A 16,136-nucleotide genomic window follows, 5' to 3' on the forward strand; every position below is an offset into this window, starting at 1 on the left:
AACAAGGTAAACAGTTTGTCTGGGAATCTGGTACATCTGATTGTGTCCTGGGGTGATCCCAAAGTAGGGCAGTTACAGTATGCACAGGAACAGCAGAGTGGGATGAAAATGAATGGTTTTCCCTTGCTGCACAGATCTTCTCCCCAAGAAATCCAGTTCTGTAACCAGTTTTCCATGTCTTCAGTAGGTTCCATGTGAACAGCACACGGGGCCAGGCTGCAAGAGCAAGAAGGCAGGATGTTGTCAAGACCAAAGCCTGGGGAGTCTGAGGCAGACCTGCTGCACTTTCAGAACCAGTTCCTGGCAGCCGGAGCTTCACCTGCAGTGAAGATTGTGAAAAAAGCAGACAAGAGGAAGGGGGAGGAAGGGAACAAAGATGCTGAGACACCCCCTCTGCAGGACCACAAGGATGTAGTCATGTTGGATGGTAACTTCTCTTGTGGAGTTGTTTGAATTGCTAGGAGTCTCTGCCTCTTTCAGTGTTCCTAAATGCTTGCCCCTTTCCCTCCTCCTTCACCCAGTGTTGCTTTTGTCCTGCATGTGTGTCCTCCTTGCAGTATTGAATGTTTATAGTTTTGTTGAAAAATGCACTTGCCCAATGTTACTAGAATCCAGAGGAAACACCTTTCTGACACCTTGCTTTTGTCTCCATTTATCAGATGTGGTACCTTGCCAACCCCCATGCAAGAGATGTTTCCCATGATTTGTACCCGCTGTGCTTATTTTGCCATCCATCCAGGCGCTGTTCTCTGTGCCTTTGAGATGTAGCTCTGCTAACAGCTCAAGCTTTCAGCCAGCAGATCTGGCTTGATAAGCCTCCTTCCTGCAGTTTTGTTTTCTTCCACCAGTAGTAACTGTTTAGACTCCTGTCATGTTCTTAATAGTCTCCAGAATCACAAGCTTTTCCAGACCTTTAGGATCATTGAGTCCAACCGTTCCCATCCTGTGCTAAACCATATCTCTGAGCACCTCATCTACCCATCTGTTAAACACATCCAGGGGTGGTGGATGACTCAACCCCCTCCCTGGGCAGCCTGTGCCAGGCCCTGACAACTCTTTCAGGGAAGAACTTTATCCTAACATCTGATCTGACCCTGCCCTGGGGCAGCTTCATGCCATTTCCTCTTGTCCCAACTCCTGTCACCTGGCTGAAGAGACCATCACCCACCTCTCTACAACTTTTTTAGAAAATAACAGATTGTTCAACCATACATCCTACCCTTTCCTAACTCCTTAAGTATTACAGAATCACAGGGCTTGGAAGCGACCTGGAGAGATCATTGGGTCCAACCCCCCTGCCAAAGCAGCTCCCTAGGACAGGTCACACAGGGAGGCGTCCAGACGGGTCTGGAATCTCTCCAGAGAAGGAGACTCCACACCCCCTGGGCAGCCTGTCCCAGGGCTCCCTCACCCTCACTGGGGAAAAGTTCTTCCCCATGTCGGTGCAGAACTTCCTGTGCTCCAACTTGCAGCCATTGCCCCTTGTCCTGTCCCCACAGACACTGAAAAGGGGCTGGCCATTCCCCCCTGCATCCCATACTTCAGATATTTATCAACATTAATAAGGTCCCCCCTTAGTCTTCTTTTCTCCAGGCTGAACAGTCCCAGCTCACTCAGCCTTTCCTCATAGGGGAGATGCTCCAGGCCCTTCATCATCTCTGTAGCCTCCTCTGGACTCTCTCCAGGAGATCCCTGTCTTTTATATACCAGGGAGCCCAGGACTGGACACAATATTCCAGGTGGGGCCTGACCAGGGCAGAAATAACAATAGTTACATTTGAGTAACTTGACTGTTTGTTTTTCTTATTATTTCCATTCCCCAGATTTTCCTGACGTTCTCCCAACTCTAACTCCAGCTCCTCCAAAAAAGTCCAAGATCAAAACTGCTGGTGTCCACTTTGAGGATGAAGATCCAGAGGAAAGACTGGAGCGTCACGATCGACACATTACAGCAGTCTTCAGCAAAATCATTGTATGTCTGGTTTTTATGTGATGGTCAAGTGTTTTATTGAATGCTGTGAAGTGTTCTGTTGCTGCTTTTTATTTCTACAGTGAAATCAGTTGTAGCACTGTAGACAAAGTGCCATGGAGCACCCTGAAAGAAGCAGCTCTTTGGGTGTATTTTTGCTGACAGTGTTTTTGAATCTGCTCTCCAGTCCAGACTGCCATGCCGCTTAGATGCAGGCATGTGCTCTAGCATGGATTTGGGTGAGTTTCTGGACTAGGGGAGATGTTTTCATTGCTCTGCAGTGGTGCAGGTTTTCCTTTATCTGATTCTTTGAGTGGTGTGTGGAGTTTGGCAGCCTGGCCTTTTGGAAAATACCGTTACTTTGGCTCTGAACAAGCACAAGGTACTCTGAACCTCACGATGATGTAGCAGAAAGCTCGTGAGCTGCAGAGCTGAGAGACTGCAAGGCCACTCTTGGCTGAATGATAGAAATATGCTTGGTTGTTGGAGTGGTTTCTACAGGGTTTGAATTTTTTTTGCTGCAGGAACGAGACACGAGTGCACTAGCAGTGACCATGCCAGTGCCCACGGGAGAGCCGTTCCCAAGGACTTTTCACCGCTCTGAGATAAAAAGTGAGGTATGATTTGGAGCAGCTGTATGTTACCTTCATGGACTGTTACAACTTCCCACGACAACGCCTGATGCTTCATAGTGGTAGGGCTTAGACCTCCCATAGTAGAGATTAGGACCTGACTCAACATACCTCTGGCGTGAGCACTTCACTTTAGGAGAGAGTTCTCTCAACAAGCCATCAGAGCAGTCCAAACCCTGATGCTAAACAGTGGAATCCTTTTGGTTTAGGAAAAAAGGTGATCCCTTTCTTTAGTGAGGTGGATCAGATCTGCGCTGTTGTAATAGATTTGATCCTGTTCTGCTTGTTTTTCTGTGAAGAATAATACCTGTTAATTGGCCCCCTGGGTTTGGTTAAGCCTGAAGTTGCACCTGATTCTGCTGCCGTGATACCTGAGGACAGTTGTACAGATTTTCTTTTGCAGCTTTTTGGATCTTGATATAACTTTTCTCTGGGGCTGTAAAACTGGGAGCCGTGGCTGCTCTCATCAGTTCTTGCTGTGGTAGCCAGAGCTGCTAGCTGAGTGGGAGTCAGATGCTGGAAACTGGTGTGTGATTGGTAGCTGTGGTTTCTTAGAAGAGAAAGCTTATTTTGAAGGATGATATTTTCAAAAGGAAAAATTAATACTTGTAAAAGTATCAAATCTGACACAGGAGTGCACAAAGCAGCTTCCAAATGTTCACACTGCCTTTTAAGCTCCTCTGAACTGAGGACGTGCAAGGGGTTTTTGCTTAGTCTGCTTTGGAGTCCCTGTACATCCCGTGCAAGGCTGTTCAGCCCTTCCATCGCCTAGGCAAGCAGTACAGTAATTTAGTCAGGATTATTTTAGCACCACTTGCCCACTTCTTACTGTGTAAATCTCTTCACCCTGCTGCTCTCTAATCACCTTATAAGAAGCCAGTTCCAAGCATGTGGTGAGCACAGTACAGTACAGCCCCATTTATCCTCAGAAATGCAAAGTATTCAGCTACAGGGGGGTTCCAAACAGCAGGAAAGCTGGAACCGTTGTGTTTGGTGATATTTTAGGTTTACTTGCCTGGCTTGAATTTGCTTATAATTTATTGACTTTCTTCTCTAGGTAGCAAGAAAACATTCATGGCTTTGTGTCTCTGTCCTAGTGTTAAACTGTGTGTTAAAAGAAGGAACAGCATACACGCAGGAAAGGGCAGGTGGCTGCCAGCAGCTTCTGTGTCACGTCCCAAAGTCTGATCTTAGGGTGTCTGTAGGATCAGATCTATACTTTTGCTAGTGGCAGGTGTGTGTGGGAGTCTGGAAAGGAGTGTGGTGACACACGGCTTCCCTGTTTGCAGGTGAAGGTGGGATCTGGAAGAAAAAGCATCTTTGCACAAAAGATGGCAGCGAGAAGAGCTACTGAAAAGGCAGCAACACCACCCTCTGCTGCCGAGTGCGTGCAAGTAAGATCAGCTCCTCTGGATGCCCTGGATCGTGAGGGATCAGCAGGAGAGGCAGCTCTCCCCAGCATCAGGGGTGGTAAGTGGAGAATCACAGAGTCACAAGGTTGGAAAAGACCTTTAAGATCTTCAAGTCCAACCGTTCCTGTGCTAAACCATATCCCTGAGCACCTCATCTACCCATCTGTTAAACACATCCAGGGATGGTGACTCTCAATCCCCTCCCTGAGCAGCCTAATCTGACCCTGCCCTGGGGCAGCTTCATGCCATTTCCCTTTGTCCCATCTCCTGTCCCCTGGCGGAAGAGACCATTGCCCACCTCTCTGCACCCTCCCTTCAGGTAGTTGTAGGTGATGATAAGGTCTCCCCTCAGCCTTCTCTTCTGCAGACTAAACACGCCCAGCTCCTTCAGCTGCTCCTCATAGGATTTGCCCTCCAGCCCCTTCCCCAGCCTGGTTGCCCTTCTCTGGACTCACTCCAGGACCTCAATGTCCTTCTTATGGTGAGCAGCCCAGAACTGGACCCAGCACTCAAGGTGTGGCCTCTCCAATGCTGAGTACAGGGGCACAATCCCCTTCTCAGACCAACTGGCCACACTGTTTCTGATACAAAGAAGGTTCAGCTTACCCAGCATAGGGTATTTACCTAGCTTTAGTAACAGTAACATCAGTGCAATTCAGTTTTTAATTTAGGGTATCACTGTTGTCTCCACTTTAGGAGTCTCAAGGTCACTTGGAGTGTCTGGGGTGTGACAAGGAATTGAAGTGGCCTGATACCCAAATTAACATTCTAAAGATGATGTTAGATTTGTCACTGTTTGCCTTTGTGCTTCACACAGGGCCAAATAGATTGATTTTTCAAGGTTCTTGTCCTCCTTTTCCTCTGTTTGTTGTATGTAAATTTTTTCTTATGCCATTATTGATTTACACAACTTTAGGAAGAGGGTTCTTGTGTCTGAGGAAGGTGTTTGAGACCACTATGATGTGAGTTTTCACTCCTACCAAGAGGCTGAGAGCTCAGTCTTCCATTACCAGAACTGCTGCTACAAGATTGAGGCTTTGCTCCACACAGAATGCTGTGAGGCAGTGCTGATGAGTCAGTGCCACCTCCAGGAATTACTTGTCTGACAGCAACGTGACAGGGAAAGATGAAACCAATTCAACTGGTACCAGTATCTCCAGGCCCTTTTTTTCTTTCTTTTTCTTCCTGTCTTGGGCAGCCCTATCTGCTTAGGGCCACCATGTGTCTGGGTTTTTCCCCAACACCCTCTTTTTTCATATTGAAATTGAGGCCAGGTGTCATTTGAGGGTTATTGCCATTTGGGTAAGATTCCTGTCTGCTCTGACCTCTGTCAGAGAGTTGGTAAGAAGAACCCCCAGACGTGCTGTGCCTGCACAAATCCACCATCCAGGTCAATATGCTGTATATCCTGTTACAATGGTGAATGTGTTCTTCTGCCTGAGAAATCCCAGAGGGAAATACAGCAGCCCTGTAGCTGTTATCTTGAAGTAGAACACTTCTAAAATGTGAGTGATCAGAAAACTACTTGGCCTCCTCAACAGGAGTCTTGCTGCAGGATCACTAGAAGCAAGAGAAGAGGGTGAGCTCAGTTTCCTGTAGGAACAAAGTGTTTGTGCCTGGTAACCCTCAGCTTAGTTGCTGGTGGTGGGAAGCTTACTGGATCTTTTACCAGGTCACTCTTGGCTTCTCATCTTCTTCTGCTCAATAGCAAGACAATGGCTGTGGAGGTGACATTGAGCCTGACTTGCCATTACTGCTGTTCAGACAGGGGTTTGATGCTTTCAGGGTTGGCTGGTTTAAGGTCACAGGGATGTTCCAAGTCGCTGTATGGATCATGTGAACAAAACGTAAGGAATAAAGTCACTAAATCAAGTCCTTGTGTAGTGGGCTGTAGGACAGCTCGAGGGTCTCACTCTGACCAGAGGAGCTGTTAACCTGCTGCTGGAGTTAAATGAAACCAGCAGTTAAAAAGGGTTTAGATCAGGTGATAACAGAGACTTGCTTTTGTTCAGGTTAACAAAAATGCCCTCCTGCTGGAACTTCTAACGGTTTTACCCTTAAAAGTGAGTACAGGACATTGTTAGAAACAAACTTGTCTGTCTTGAGAATGGATCCTGTATCACTTCAGAAACAGGTTTACATAATGATTTTGATTCTCTGTTTCATTCAACTGATGTTTACTAGGTCATAGGTCAGCTGACACACAGATGTTCTTGGGCAGAGAGGGAATCTAGTATTTACTAACTGGGAAGAATGCTGTGACTCATCAGTTGTGAATTGTGCTCCAGTTTACCTTTTCTTGCTGTAGTTTTGCATTAAAGAAACAAAATTCCTTTCCCCACGTTGCTCCCCAAGCCTCTAAAGAAACAAGGTGGGAATGACATTTTGTTCAAATACAGGATGAAAGCCTAAATATTTTAGGTTTTTTTGAAGCTACCCTAGACTTGTTTACTCCCTATTTTAACTTGGTTACCAAGGTGAAAAAAAAACCCCATATGCAAGCTTGCTAATGTCAAAATTGAGATGCATTCATAATGCACTAGACACTTAACTCACTAACTGATTTGTCTCCTGGATCTGTAGATAAAGCTGGTGACTCTCTGACCTCTCAACGGCCTTCTCTCATAACGGGAGAGGGTCTTGGAAGCCAAAAGAGTGAGCAGGAAGCTCAAGCTATTCACAGAGAGAACTTGGAGAAGCTGCGGTCCATGTCTGAGGAAGAGATCCTGCAGGAACAGGAAAAGCTTCTGGCTCAGCTGGGTATGTGCTTCCCAGGGTGAATTCTAGTGATGTGGAAGTTTATTGCATGTGTAGGTGTCCTGAAGTCTTACCAAATTCACAGATCAAAGATGGGAGCTTGGGATTCCTGCTCGTTGCATGTGTAGATAATCCATGCTGTGTCGGTAGCTTTTGAGTAACAGTGAAGTGTGAAGGAGTTAGAGTTTTTATTCCTCAGTGAGAGGGGATTAACTTAAGTCTGTCTCCTCTCCCCTTTGCTTGGAGGTAGGATGGCCTATGCCCTGGGGTCACATGTATGCGTATTGGGGTCCTAAAATGTAATTCCCTGAAGCACATAAGAAAGTAAAGCTAATCTTAGGGTGGTCATAGCAATGCTGAGGTGAGAGAAAGCCCTTGGTCTTCCCCTCCAAAATACTAAGACTTGAGCCAGAACTGTCAGTACCTGGATAGAGGGGAGACATGTGGGAGATTTCAGTTCAAACCTGGACTTGGTAGAGCACAGAAACTTTAGTTTTAAACTTTTTAAGAAAGTCGCTTAATTATCTGGCTGTTGGATGCAGGCGTTGTGGCAGGGGTCTGGTCTGGTTTGGAGCCCTGTCCCCAGGGGTGCTCTGGGAATGCCTGTCACTGACAGCTGATGGGGGGGTGATGTGTTTGGTAAGGCTTTGTGTGATCTAGGGCACAATAAAACGCTGGCGTTGGTTTCAATGACTTGGTGTGCTTAAGAGCAGATGTAGAGGTGTAGGTGGTAGACAAGGGATTTTGAAATTCTCCTAATTTAAGAATCTCTAGAATCAAATTTAGTCGTGAGTGGCATTTTAGATGCATAAATCTCCTGCAGGTTTAGTTTACAGATCATACTGATGGTCTTGACTTCATTGCAAGCAGTGTGAGTATAATTGGTAAGGGGGCAAAAGAACTCTGCAAAATAATTATAGGCAAAAAGTTTAGGCACAGCCTTTATTCAGAGAGCTGAGCTCTCCAAACTACCTGGGGTCAAGTTTAACTTCACTGTTTATGATGATGGCATGTGTATGAAAAATCTCTTGCTTAGGCGCTTTCTTCTTGTGACTGACGTGTGGTCTTTGTTCCTTGTCCCCACCACTCTGCTCTTGGGGTGTTAGTGAAGTGAATATGACAGGTTGGCCATGAGCCAGCAGTGTACCCTGGTGTCTAAGAGAACCCGTGGGATCCTGGGGTGCATCAGGAGAAGTGTGGCCAGCAGGTCAGAGGAGGTGATCCTCCCCCTCTGCTCTCCCCTGGTCAGGCCCCACCTGGATTGTTGTGTCCAGTTCTGGGCTCCCTGGTATAAAAAAAGACAGGGATCTCCTAGAGAGAGTCCAGAGGAGGCTACAAAGATGATGAAGGGACTGGAGCATCTCCCCTGTGAGGAAAGGCTGAGTGAGCTGGGACCGTTCAGCCTGGAGAAAAGAAGCCTGAGAGGGGATCCGATCAATGTTTATAAATATCTGAAGTGTGGCACACAAGGGGAAATGGGCAGCCCCTTTTCAGTGTCTGTGGGGACAGGACAAGGGGCAATGGCTGCAAGTTGGAGCACAGGAAGTTCCACACCAACATGGGGAAGAACTTTTCCCCAGTGAGAGTGAGGGAGCCCTGGGACAGGCTGCCCAGGGGGTGTGGAGTCTCCTTTTCTGGAGAGATTCCAGACCCATCTGGACGCCTCCCTGTGTGACCTGTCCTAGGGAGCTGCTTTGGCAGGGGGTTGGACCCGATGATCCTTTGAGGTCGCTTCCAATGCCTGTGATTCTGTGATTCTGTAATACTTAAGGAGTTAAAAAAGGGTAGGATGTATGTTTGAACAATGAGTTATTTTCTGAAAAAGTTGTTTATATGCCCTATGGGTTAAAATTGTAGATGTCTCAGTCTTGGAGGCCTTAAGGAAGAAGTAATTTTGTCATTCCCAGAATATCTGTGGTTAGAGGCTTATGCACAATGAAGCAACTCCTAAACTAAATTGCTGGGTTACAGATAAATTTGGGACCTGGGCAGGCACAGAGATGTGGATTTAAGAGACTTTTTTTCCTCTCCATATTTAGGAATGTGAATAATTTGTGGGTGTTGTGAATAATTCGTGCTGCCTGGTCTCTGAATTAACCTCTTGGGTATGAAGCAGATGAGACTCCGTGGTGTGGAGTATGAGTATGGGTAGGAAATTCCATGCTGGGCAGTGTCTTCAGGGTCATCTCATTGGTAGGGTGGTGGTTCTGCCCGTGGAGGCCCTGGGCAGAGGGAGGCTTGTTTTCTCACGTACTGTGCGCAGGTTGACATCATGGGTGGCTTGTTTGTCACCGGTGTGAAGTGACGAAAGGATGAATACAGCCTCTTCCTTCCTGTGTACAGTGAAGCCAGAGCTCTGCTTGCATTCAGGAAAAAAACAGGCAGTCTGTAATGAGGCTGGGCTGAACGCCTCTTCCTTGGCAAGGGCAGCTGAGACTGCTGTGTGAGGAGACTGCAGCAATGACAAGTGTGGGCTTAGATCCCTGTGTCCTCTTTGAACTGTTCCAGAGACGTGGCATTTGTTTCCTTTTTGGGGTGACTTCTCTCAGGTACAGAGCATTTCTGAATTGCTTGTCCTCTGTCCCCCAAAGAATAAATAACCAATGTAGGTGTTATAGGCTGTTACTTTAAACATCTCTGACACTGCTTACTGGAATATCTCTGTGCCTTTTAGAGGTACCATGCACAGGCTTTTGCCGTTCACCTTGGGCATAAGCATCCCAACACCATATTTTAGATGAAGAGTGTTGGGAAAGGATGCCCCATCAAAAGGGATGTGGGATATCTGTAGCAGGTCTGAGAGTAAAATGGTGATCTTCTGACATCTTCCTATTTTAGAGCCATAAGAATATTATCTGACCTTCAGAACATCCTCATGTCTCAGAATTCCTCTTGTCCTCTGAAGCATGAAGAGAATGTGTCTGTTCTCAGGGTGTTTTCAGACTGTAACTGACTCGGGATGGGGAGTCAGTTTAAAACAAACCAGACCTCCTTCTCTTACCATAAGATCTAGACCATGGACTGCAGCTCTAGGGCAGTTCCGTAAAAACCAGTGTCCCTGTTTTGTCTAGGATAATTTTCTTCCTACTAGCTGGTGTAGTGCTGCATTTTGGATTTAGTGTGGGAATAATATTCATAACACTGATGTTTCAGTTGTTGCTAAGTAGTGCTTACATTAGGTCACAGGCTTCTCAGCTGCTCGTGCCTTGCCAGTGAGAAGGGTGGAGATGCCCAAGAAGCTGGGAGGGGGCACAGCCAGGACAGCTGACCCAAACAGGCGAAGGGCTGTTCCATACCATACGATGTCGTGCTCAGCATATAACTGGAGGGAGTTGTCTGGGTGGAGAATCACTGGTTAGAGATGGGCTGGCCATTGGACTGCAAGTGGTGAGCAATTTTGTTGTGCATCACCTGTTTTCTATAGTTATTAGTAGTGGTATTATCACTTTGTCTGCTGTCCCATTAAACTGTCAAGAGCATAAACCAGAATTCTCTCCACAAATGAATGAGCTTGTTTGGCTGTGCCTTTTCAGTGACTGTGAGGGGGAAAGAAACAATCATCTTCTGATTTGTAAGCTGGGAATTTCTGTGGTTGCTTTACCTTGAAAGACTATCTATCAGCTCTTTCTCTGGTGTCACCTCACCAGGTGTACCTGGCTTACACGCTCAAGAGGTTGTAGAGCAGTTAACTGCCTCAATTTGAAAAGGAGGTACAGAAGAAGAGGGCAAAACCAAAAATAGCAGGAGCTATAGGCTTATCAACTATTTTGAGACTTTTTGTCACTTCTCTGTCTGTCTCTGTCAATACTTGCAGATTCCAGTTTGGTTGCTTTCTTGAAGTCACGACGTGGTGGCAATGAAGGCCAGCAAAAGGATTTAAAAATGGAACAAAGCAGACTGGAGGAGTTTGTGGAATCTCTGCCTGTGGCTCAGAGTGGTGTAGAATCATCTCTTTCGATGCAGGAGTCGAGTCTGGAAGAATCTGTAAGGAAGGAAGAAAATATGAAGGTAGAAATCACTGGTAAGAAACAAAGTGTGTGTTGTTAATGTTCTGAACATAAGTGTGAGGTTTGTGTAGTGTTTGCATCAATCCAGATTGGATTGATGTGGCCCTTTGTTAGTTATCCAACTCAAAATTTTACCATGCTATTTAAAAAATGCATCTATTTTGGGTTCAAGAGAGAACATCTCTGTAATTTGTAGTCGGGGTCCATAGATTGGATGGGTGATGCACTATGTAACCAAGGTGAGCTGTTCAGTGGGAGGTCTTGCTTTATTCCTGAAATTTATTCTGAGGTCTCTGAAGGGAAAGTGCCTGTTAAATAGGCATCTTGTGCTTCTCCAGTTGTGCGAACACGGAAACAGAAGCGTGTGGTAGTGAGGTGCAGCTGCTGCTTGGAGAATTTCTTTTAACAGGGACTGGTTGAGGCAGGAGGGTGTTGAGTAGGTCAGAGTTAGTGATTTGCTCATAGAAGAGCGAGGAGATGAGAGTCAATCTTACTTCATGGAAATTGCTCATCTAGCACGTGTATGGCTTACCATGCCCCTGCTCCTGGTGGCCACACTCCACTTGGTTTCCATAGGATACAGTTGTTTTCTACTGTGGTTGGAGGGGAGAATTCAGGTTCGAGGTTTCTGTTTATTTGGAAGACTTGTACAGAGCTGTTGCCTCCTACAACAGAACTCCTTAATACTCATAGATGAGGAGAAAGCTGCTTTAGCCCCAGCAGCTAAGAGCAACCCACATATTCTCATGGTAGAGAAAAGAAGTGTTTTCCCCCTTAAGCTTTTGCTCTTATTGTTGCTTTCTTTGCTGTAGTATTTTTATTTGGCCATTTCTTATTCTCTGTTGTTACTTTAGGCTCCCTTTCTCATCTTCTGCACATTTTTCTTCATAGGGTGTGTCTCTTCCTTCTTAGCATGTTTCTTCCCTCAATTTCATGTCAATTTTGGGCTGTTTCCATCACTCCATCCACTCTTTTGATGCTACCTGCAGGCTGATGAAAGAGGGCTCTGAATCACTCAGGGATTTCAGCTTGGTGTTCGCACGAGATAACGACCATTTACCATTGTCTTGATGAGAGGGATGAGTCTTTAAGTGTATGTGTGTGTACATGTGCAGGAGAAGCAAAGCTGATTAGCCTCTTTGGGAGGAAAACACTTCACTGGACAGTCCTTTTGCTGTTTCACCCCAAGTTTTACTTTTCTACACATCCATCTTAATCAAATGGACTTTTTTTAGTTCCTGAACAATTGAGTGCACAAGTAGCACTAGATTAAGTGATGTTCTGTTACTCACCTGGAAGCAATAGGAGCAGGTCGTTCAGCCTGTAAAGACTGAACAAGGTTGTAGTAGTGCTCTTGGGAATAGCTAGTGTTCAGTGTCATATGCTGACATCTTTTTGCTTCCCATGGAAGACTGCACAGGAAAGGAGAAGAGTTTTCCCAGGGTATTTTGAATAGTGGAGAAAGGATGAGCTGGGAAACAGTTATAAAACCAAGGGAAGCCTTTCCAGCACCTGAATCTATGCCTACAGCTCATCTTGGCCAACAGGAGATGTAAAATGCTAAGTTGACATTAGCACTCAGTGTTGGGATTTTGCATCTGTTTGTGCTCAGAGGTAAACTTACCACGAGTAAACCATCAGACATGGTCTTCTTGAATTTTCCCAGGGAGAGGATGATGACACAAAGCCATGGAATTGCTCAAAAGTCAAACCTGCCTCTCTAATGAAATAAAAGGCAACTGTTTCTAATAAATAAGAAGGTGAAGCCTTTAGCCAGTCACTTGTAATCTTATCAAATGGAAAAGTAAATCCTGGCACCAAGACAGAAAGGAAGAGGTTGGGCGGTAGCCTTTAATATACCCCAAGTCTGAAAAAGTTCAGTTCAAATGTTGCATTCATGCTGTGGGCTTTTGTTTCTGTAAAGGGATTTCTCAGTAACTGAACAATCTGCTGATGCCTTGGAGTACATATCCATCTTTCCTTGTTGACAGGATCGTAATACTAAGTGCTTGTGGTAATATGCGTAATTCATAGAATGATTAACTCAACCCTATCAATTTAGTGATTAATTGAGAAGGAAAAACAATTTATTGAATTACAAATGTCAATAGATTTCATTTTTTCTGCTGATTTTATTTCCTTTACTTTTGCACCTACCACCCACAAACATTCCACTTTCTTACATTTCAGATGCTTTTTCCTTCTCTTCAATTAAAATGTGTGCTGAGCCTTTGGCAGAAATCCTGCAGAACAGCTTTCTGGCTGGGGAAAAATAACTCCATGCTTGCTTCCTTGCCTGACTCAGTGCCACGTTGATCGTAAGGGTGAGGCTTCGTCCTGAAAAGGATGAGTGCCCTTCCTGAAAGTTTATCTGCCAGTTGGAGGAAAGTAAAAGGTTAGGTTTCAGGCCAGTTATCAGCAGGAAAAGATCTGATGAAAGAAGAGCATCTCAGTGGGACTCTTCATTCCTTGCAAGAGAAGACCAGAGCGCTAGGATTAATAGCTGCAGTGCTAGCGAGTCCTGGGCTGCTCCAGCAGGAGTGACACTGCTGCTTTATGTGCCCTCTGACTTGCTTGGTCCTGTCCTGATGTGTGATTTCTCTTGAGATAACAAAGACTTAGCTCATCTCTTCTCATGCTGGTATGGGTTAGTATCCTAATAGCAAAGCATTACCTTTCCAAGAGTTCAGATCATTTCCACTTACATCCCTTTTCCTTCACTTGTGAGATTTTTGCACATGCTGATCTGTCTCTTTCCCAGGGCAACTCTTGTGATGTCAGGCATAAATATCTTCTTTCTCAAATTTTTCTAGTCAAAGCTCTTTATAAATTTAAATCAGTCATTTCTTCCTTTGGTACTTGCACCTTTGAAATCCTTGTTCAACTGTCCAGTTTCCCCACTGAGCTGTTTCTCAGGCAAGCTGTGTAAATTTTCTGCTGTTTTGATCTTTTTTTCTTCCCCCCCCAGGCTGCCTTCAAGCCTTTAGAGGGCAGATTCGGGATGAAGAGCAGCATAGCGAATGTGACCAAACCACAAATACAGTGGTGTTTGTGCTCTATCCCATGTATTTAGGCTGAAGTTATACTGGCTTCCAGTAATTTGCTTGGACCTCTCTGCATTAATATCTTTTGAACCATTTCATATGTCCTCTAACATCCCCCTCCTGGGATGATATTAGTTTGTTTTCTCAAAAGCAGGGCAGATACTATTTCTCAGCCCTGGTTCTGATCACTTGCTTTATTTGTGTTGTGACTTCTGTTCAACTTCTCCCAAATTAGCCTTGTCTGTGAATTTTATTACAGAGTTGTTTAGTTCCTCTTCTAACTCTCATGGAAGATGAAAACAGCTTTAAACCTTTGATGTTTATACATCAGCCAACAGTTTGAGAATTGTTTTCTTCTTACTTTACATGAATCCTGTATTTGAAGCAGTCTTTAAGCCAAGTAGGTTGGCAAAGGGGGAAAAGTATTTTCTTCATCCCTGCCTTGAAAGGTAAGACTCTCTTTTTATTTTTCCCCTCGCAAAGACGCTGATCTGCCTGTGAAGCCCAAGAAGGAATGGATTCACATGGACAGCGTGGAGTTTGAGAAGCTGGAATGGATGAAAGATTTGCCCCCACCCCGGCAGAAGAAAACCAAAAAGGTTTGAACACAGAAACTGGTATTTTTCACGTGTGCATCTGGATCATGCTTCTCAGCAGTAACAGTTTCAAAGGCTTCCAAAACTATCCCTCTGGTTACTCAGTCTGTAAGATTTGGGGGTTGGACTCGATGGTCTCTTGAGGTCCCTTTCAACCCCTATGATTCTGATTTCATCAGGCTGCGAGATTCCCTGATTTCTTCTGCAGGGTGGGATGAGAGGTGGTCAGTGGAGCCTGTAGTGCACAGGGGAGCTGGGAAGCGAGAGTCTAACAAACGTAATCTAGAGTGAGACAGGTCTGAAAGCTAAAAGAAAAGGAAAGAGGGAAGTAATTCCCTAAGAAAAAAGGAAGAGTGAGGCCTAACCTGGGCAGCTGATGTAAGAAGTGGTTTTTGAAGTGATGAATGGACCAGAAAGCAATAGAAATAATCTTTATCTTCCCTCCACCTTCTTATTGTAGGGAATGCAAGCTCGATTCAGTTTAAAAGGAGAATTGATTCCTGCAGATGCGGATTTACCAACACATCTAGGCCTGCATCACCATGGAGAGGAGGCAGAGGTAGGTGTGATACAGTAGAAAGGGCACACCCCTTTCTATTTGCTGCCTTTGGATTTGGCACATTCCTTTTGTGCTGAGGCTTTTCAGTGACAGAAACCTACAGGTGTTTTTTTTTTATTTCTTTTGAAACAAGTTCTTGAAGAGAAGTTGGATCTGAATGCAACAACTGCTTTACTTCCAGAAAACTCTATTAATGCTTTCTCTTCCTAATAACATTAAGCATCTATGGTGTTGAAAAAAGATGCACATACATTCTTTTCTTAAGAAGTTAATTTTTTTCCTGTTGCATCAATGTTTAGAATCTCTCTTGCAATTGCTGCAAAGCAGCAAACAACATTGCATTGCAGTTTATCTCCTGTTACATAGAATTTTGTAAATAATCCTATTTTGAAGGACCTGGTTTTGCCTGTAGCTCAGGGTTTTTGTTGGGTTTTTTTTCTTCTTCCTCTCTTCAGAGGGCTGGTTATTCTCTCCAAGAGCTCTTTCATTTGTCTCGCAGCCAAGTTATTCAACAGAGGACGCTGGCTCTACAGGTCTTGGGTCGTATTGTTCAAAAGGTAAGTCACTTCCCATGGAACTTCTCCCCATAATTCAAGGTTCTGCTAGATCAGGGTCCACATTCTTTGGTACTGGTTGTTTGCTTTCTACTATTAAATGCAGGTGAGCAAATTTACCAGCTCAGCATCCTTTTCAACTAAGGATCTCCTTACTGTTAGAAAATTAAGCCTTGGGACATCATAAACTGAGTTTCAGGTTTATGTGGAGGAAGATGCTTCCAAGTGTTGTTCAGCACCAGTTCAGTTGTTGCTTTGGCCACAAGTTTAGTGGGTTTTTTGGTGTTACTTTTATAACAAACCTATCCTTGGCAATGACCCTTTCACTCCTGTTTTCTGAGCCAGGTTCATGATGTGCTTTTTCTGTAGGAAGTGAGAATAAACCAGCCTACTTGTTGAGCCATGTGCCGATATTTACTTCTCTGCCCATTTCCACCTAACTCTTAGGGGAAGTGATAGCCTTCTCTCCAACAGCAGTGGAGGCAGAGAAGAAACAACAGTGTGGTGTTGAGAGGAAAAATGGGACAGAACAAGGTGAAGTCCAGATGGGTCCAGACTTCAGAAAGAAAGATTTATTGCCTTAAGGAACTGGAGTTGTGTACCTCT

At 44.9% G+C, this 16,136-nt stretch overlaps 1 protein-coding gene across 1 annotated transcript in view; it reads left to right on the top strand.

The window, feature by feature from the left end:
- Nucleotides 1-237: 237 nt before the first annotated feature.
- RPAP1 (RNA polymerase II associated protein 1) overlaps nucleotides 238-16,136 on the top strand; it is a gene marked incomplete at its 5' end in the record, with an annotated part of 37,703 nt that continues 21,804 nt past the window's right edge. The window contains 9 exons of the mRNA XM_084270495.1: nucleotides 238-427; nucleotides 1,824-1,972; nucleotides 2,494-2,586; nucleotides 3,891-4,071; nucleotides 6,597-6,773; nucleotides 10,585-10,791; nucleotides 14,305-14,420; nucleotides 14,878-14,976; nucleotides 15,432-15,533. Coding sequence (XP_084126621.1) covers nucleotides 238-427; nucleotides 1,824-1,972; nucleotides 2,494-2,586; nucleotides 3,891-4,071; nucleotides 6,597-6,773; nucleotides 10,585-10,791; nucleotides 14,305-14,420; nucleotides 14,878-14,976; nucleotides 15,432-15,533 — 1,314 coding nt within the window. The remainder of the gene's footprint in view (nucleotides 428-1,823; nucleotides 1,973-2,493; nucleotides 2,587-3,890; nucleotides 4,072-6,596; nucleotides 6,774-10,584; nucleotides 10,792-14,304; nucleotides 14,421-14,877; nucleotides 14,977-15,431; nucleotides 15,534-16,136) is intronic.

The sequence above is a fragment of the Gallinula chloropus genome, assembly GCF_964237585.1.
Source record: "Gallinula chloropus genome assembly, chromosome: 14".
Classification (NCBI taxonomy): domain Eukaryota; kingdom Metazoa; phylum Chordata; class Aves; order Gruiformes; family Rallidae; genus Gallinula; species Gallinula chloropus.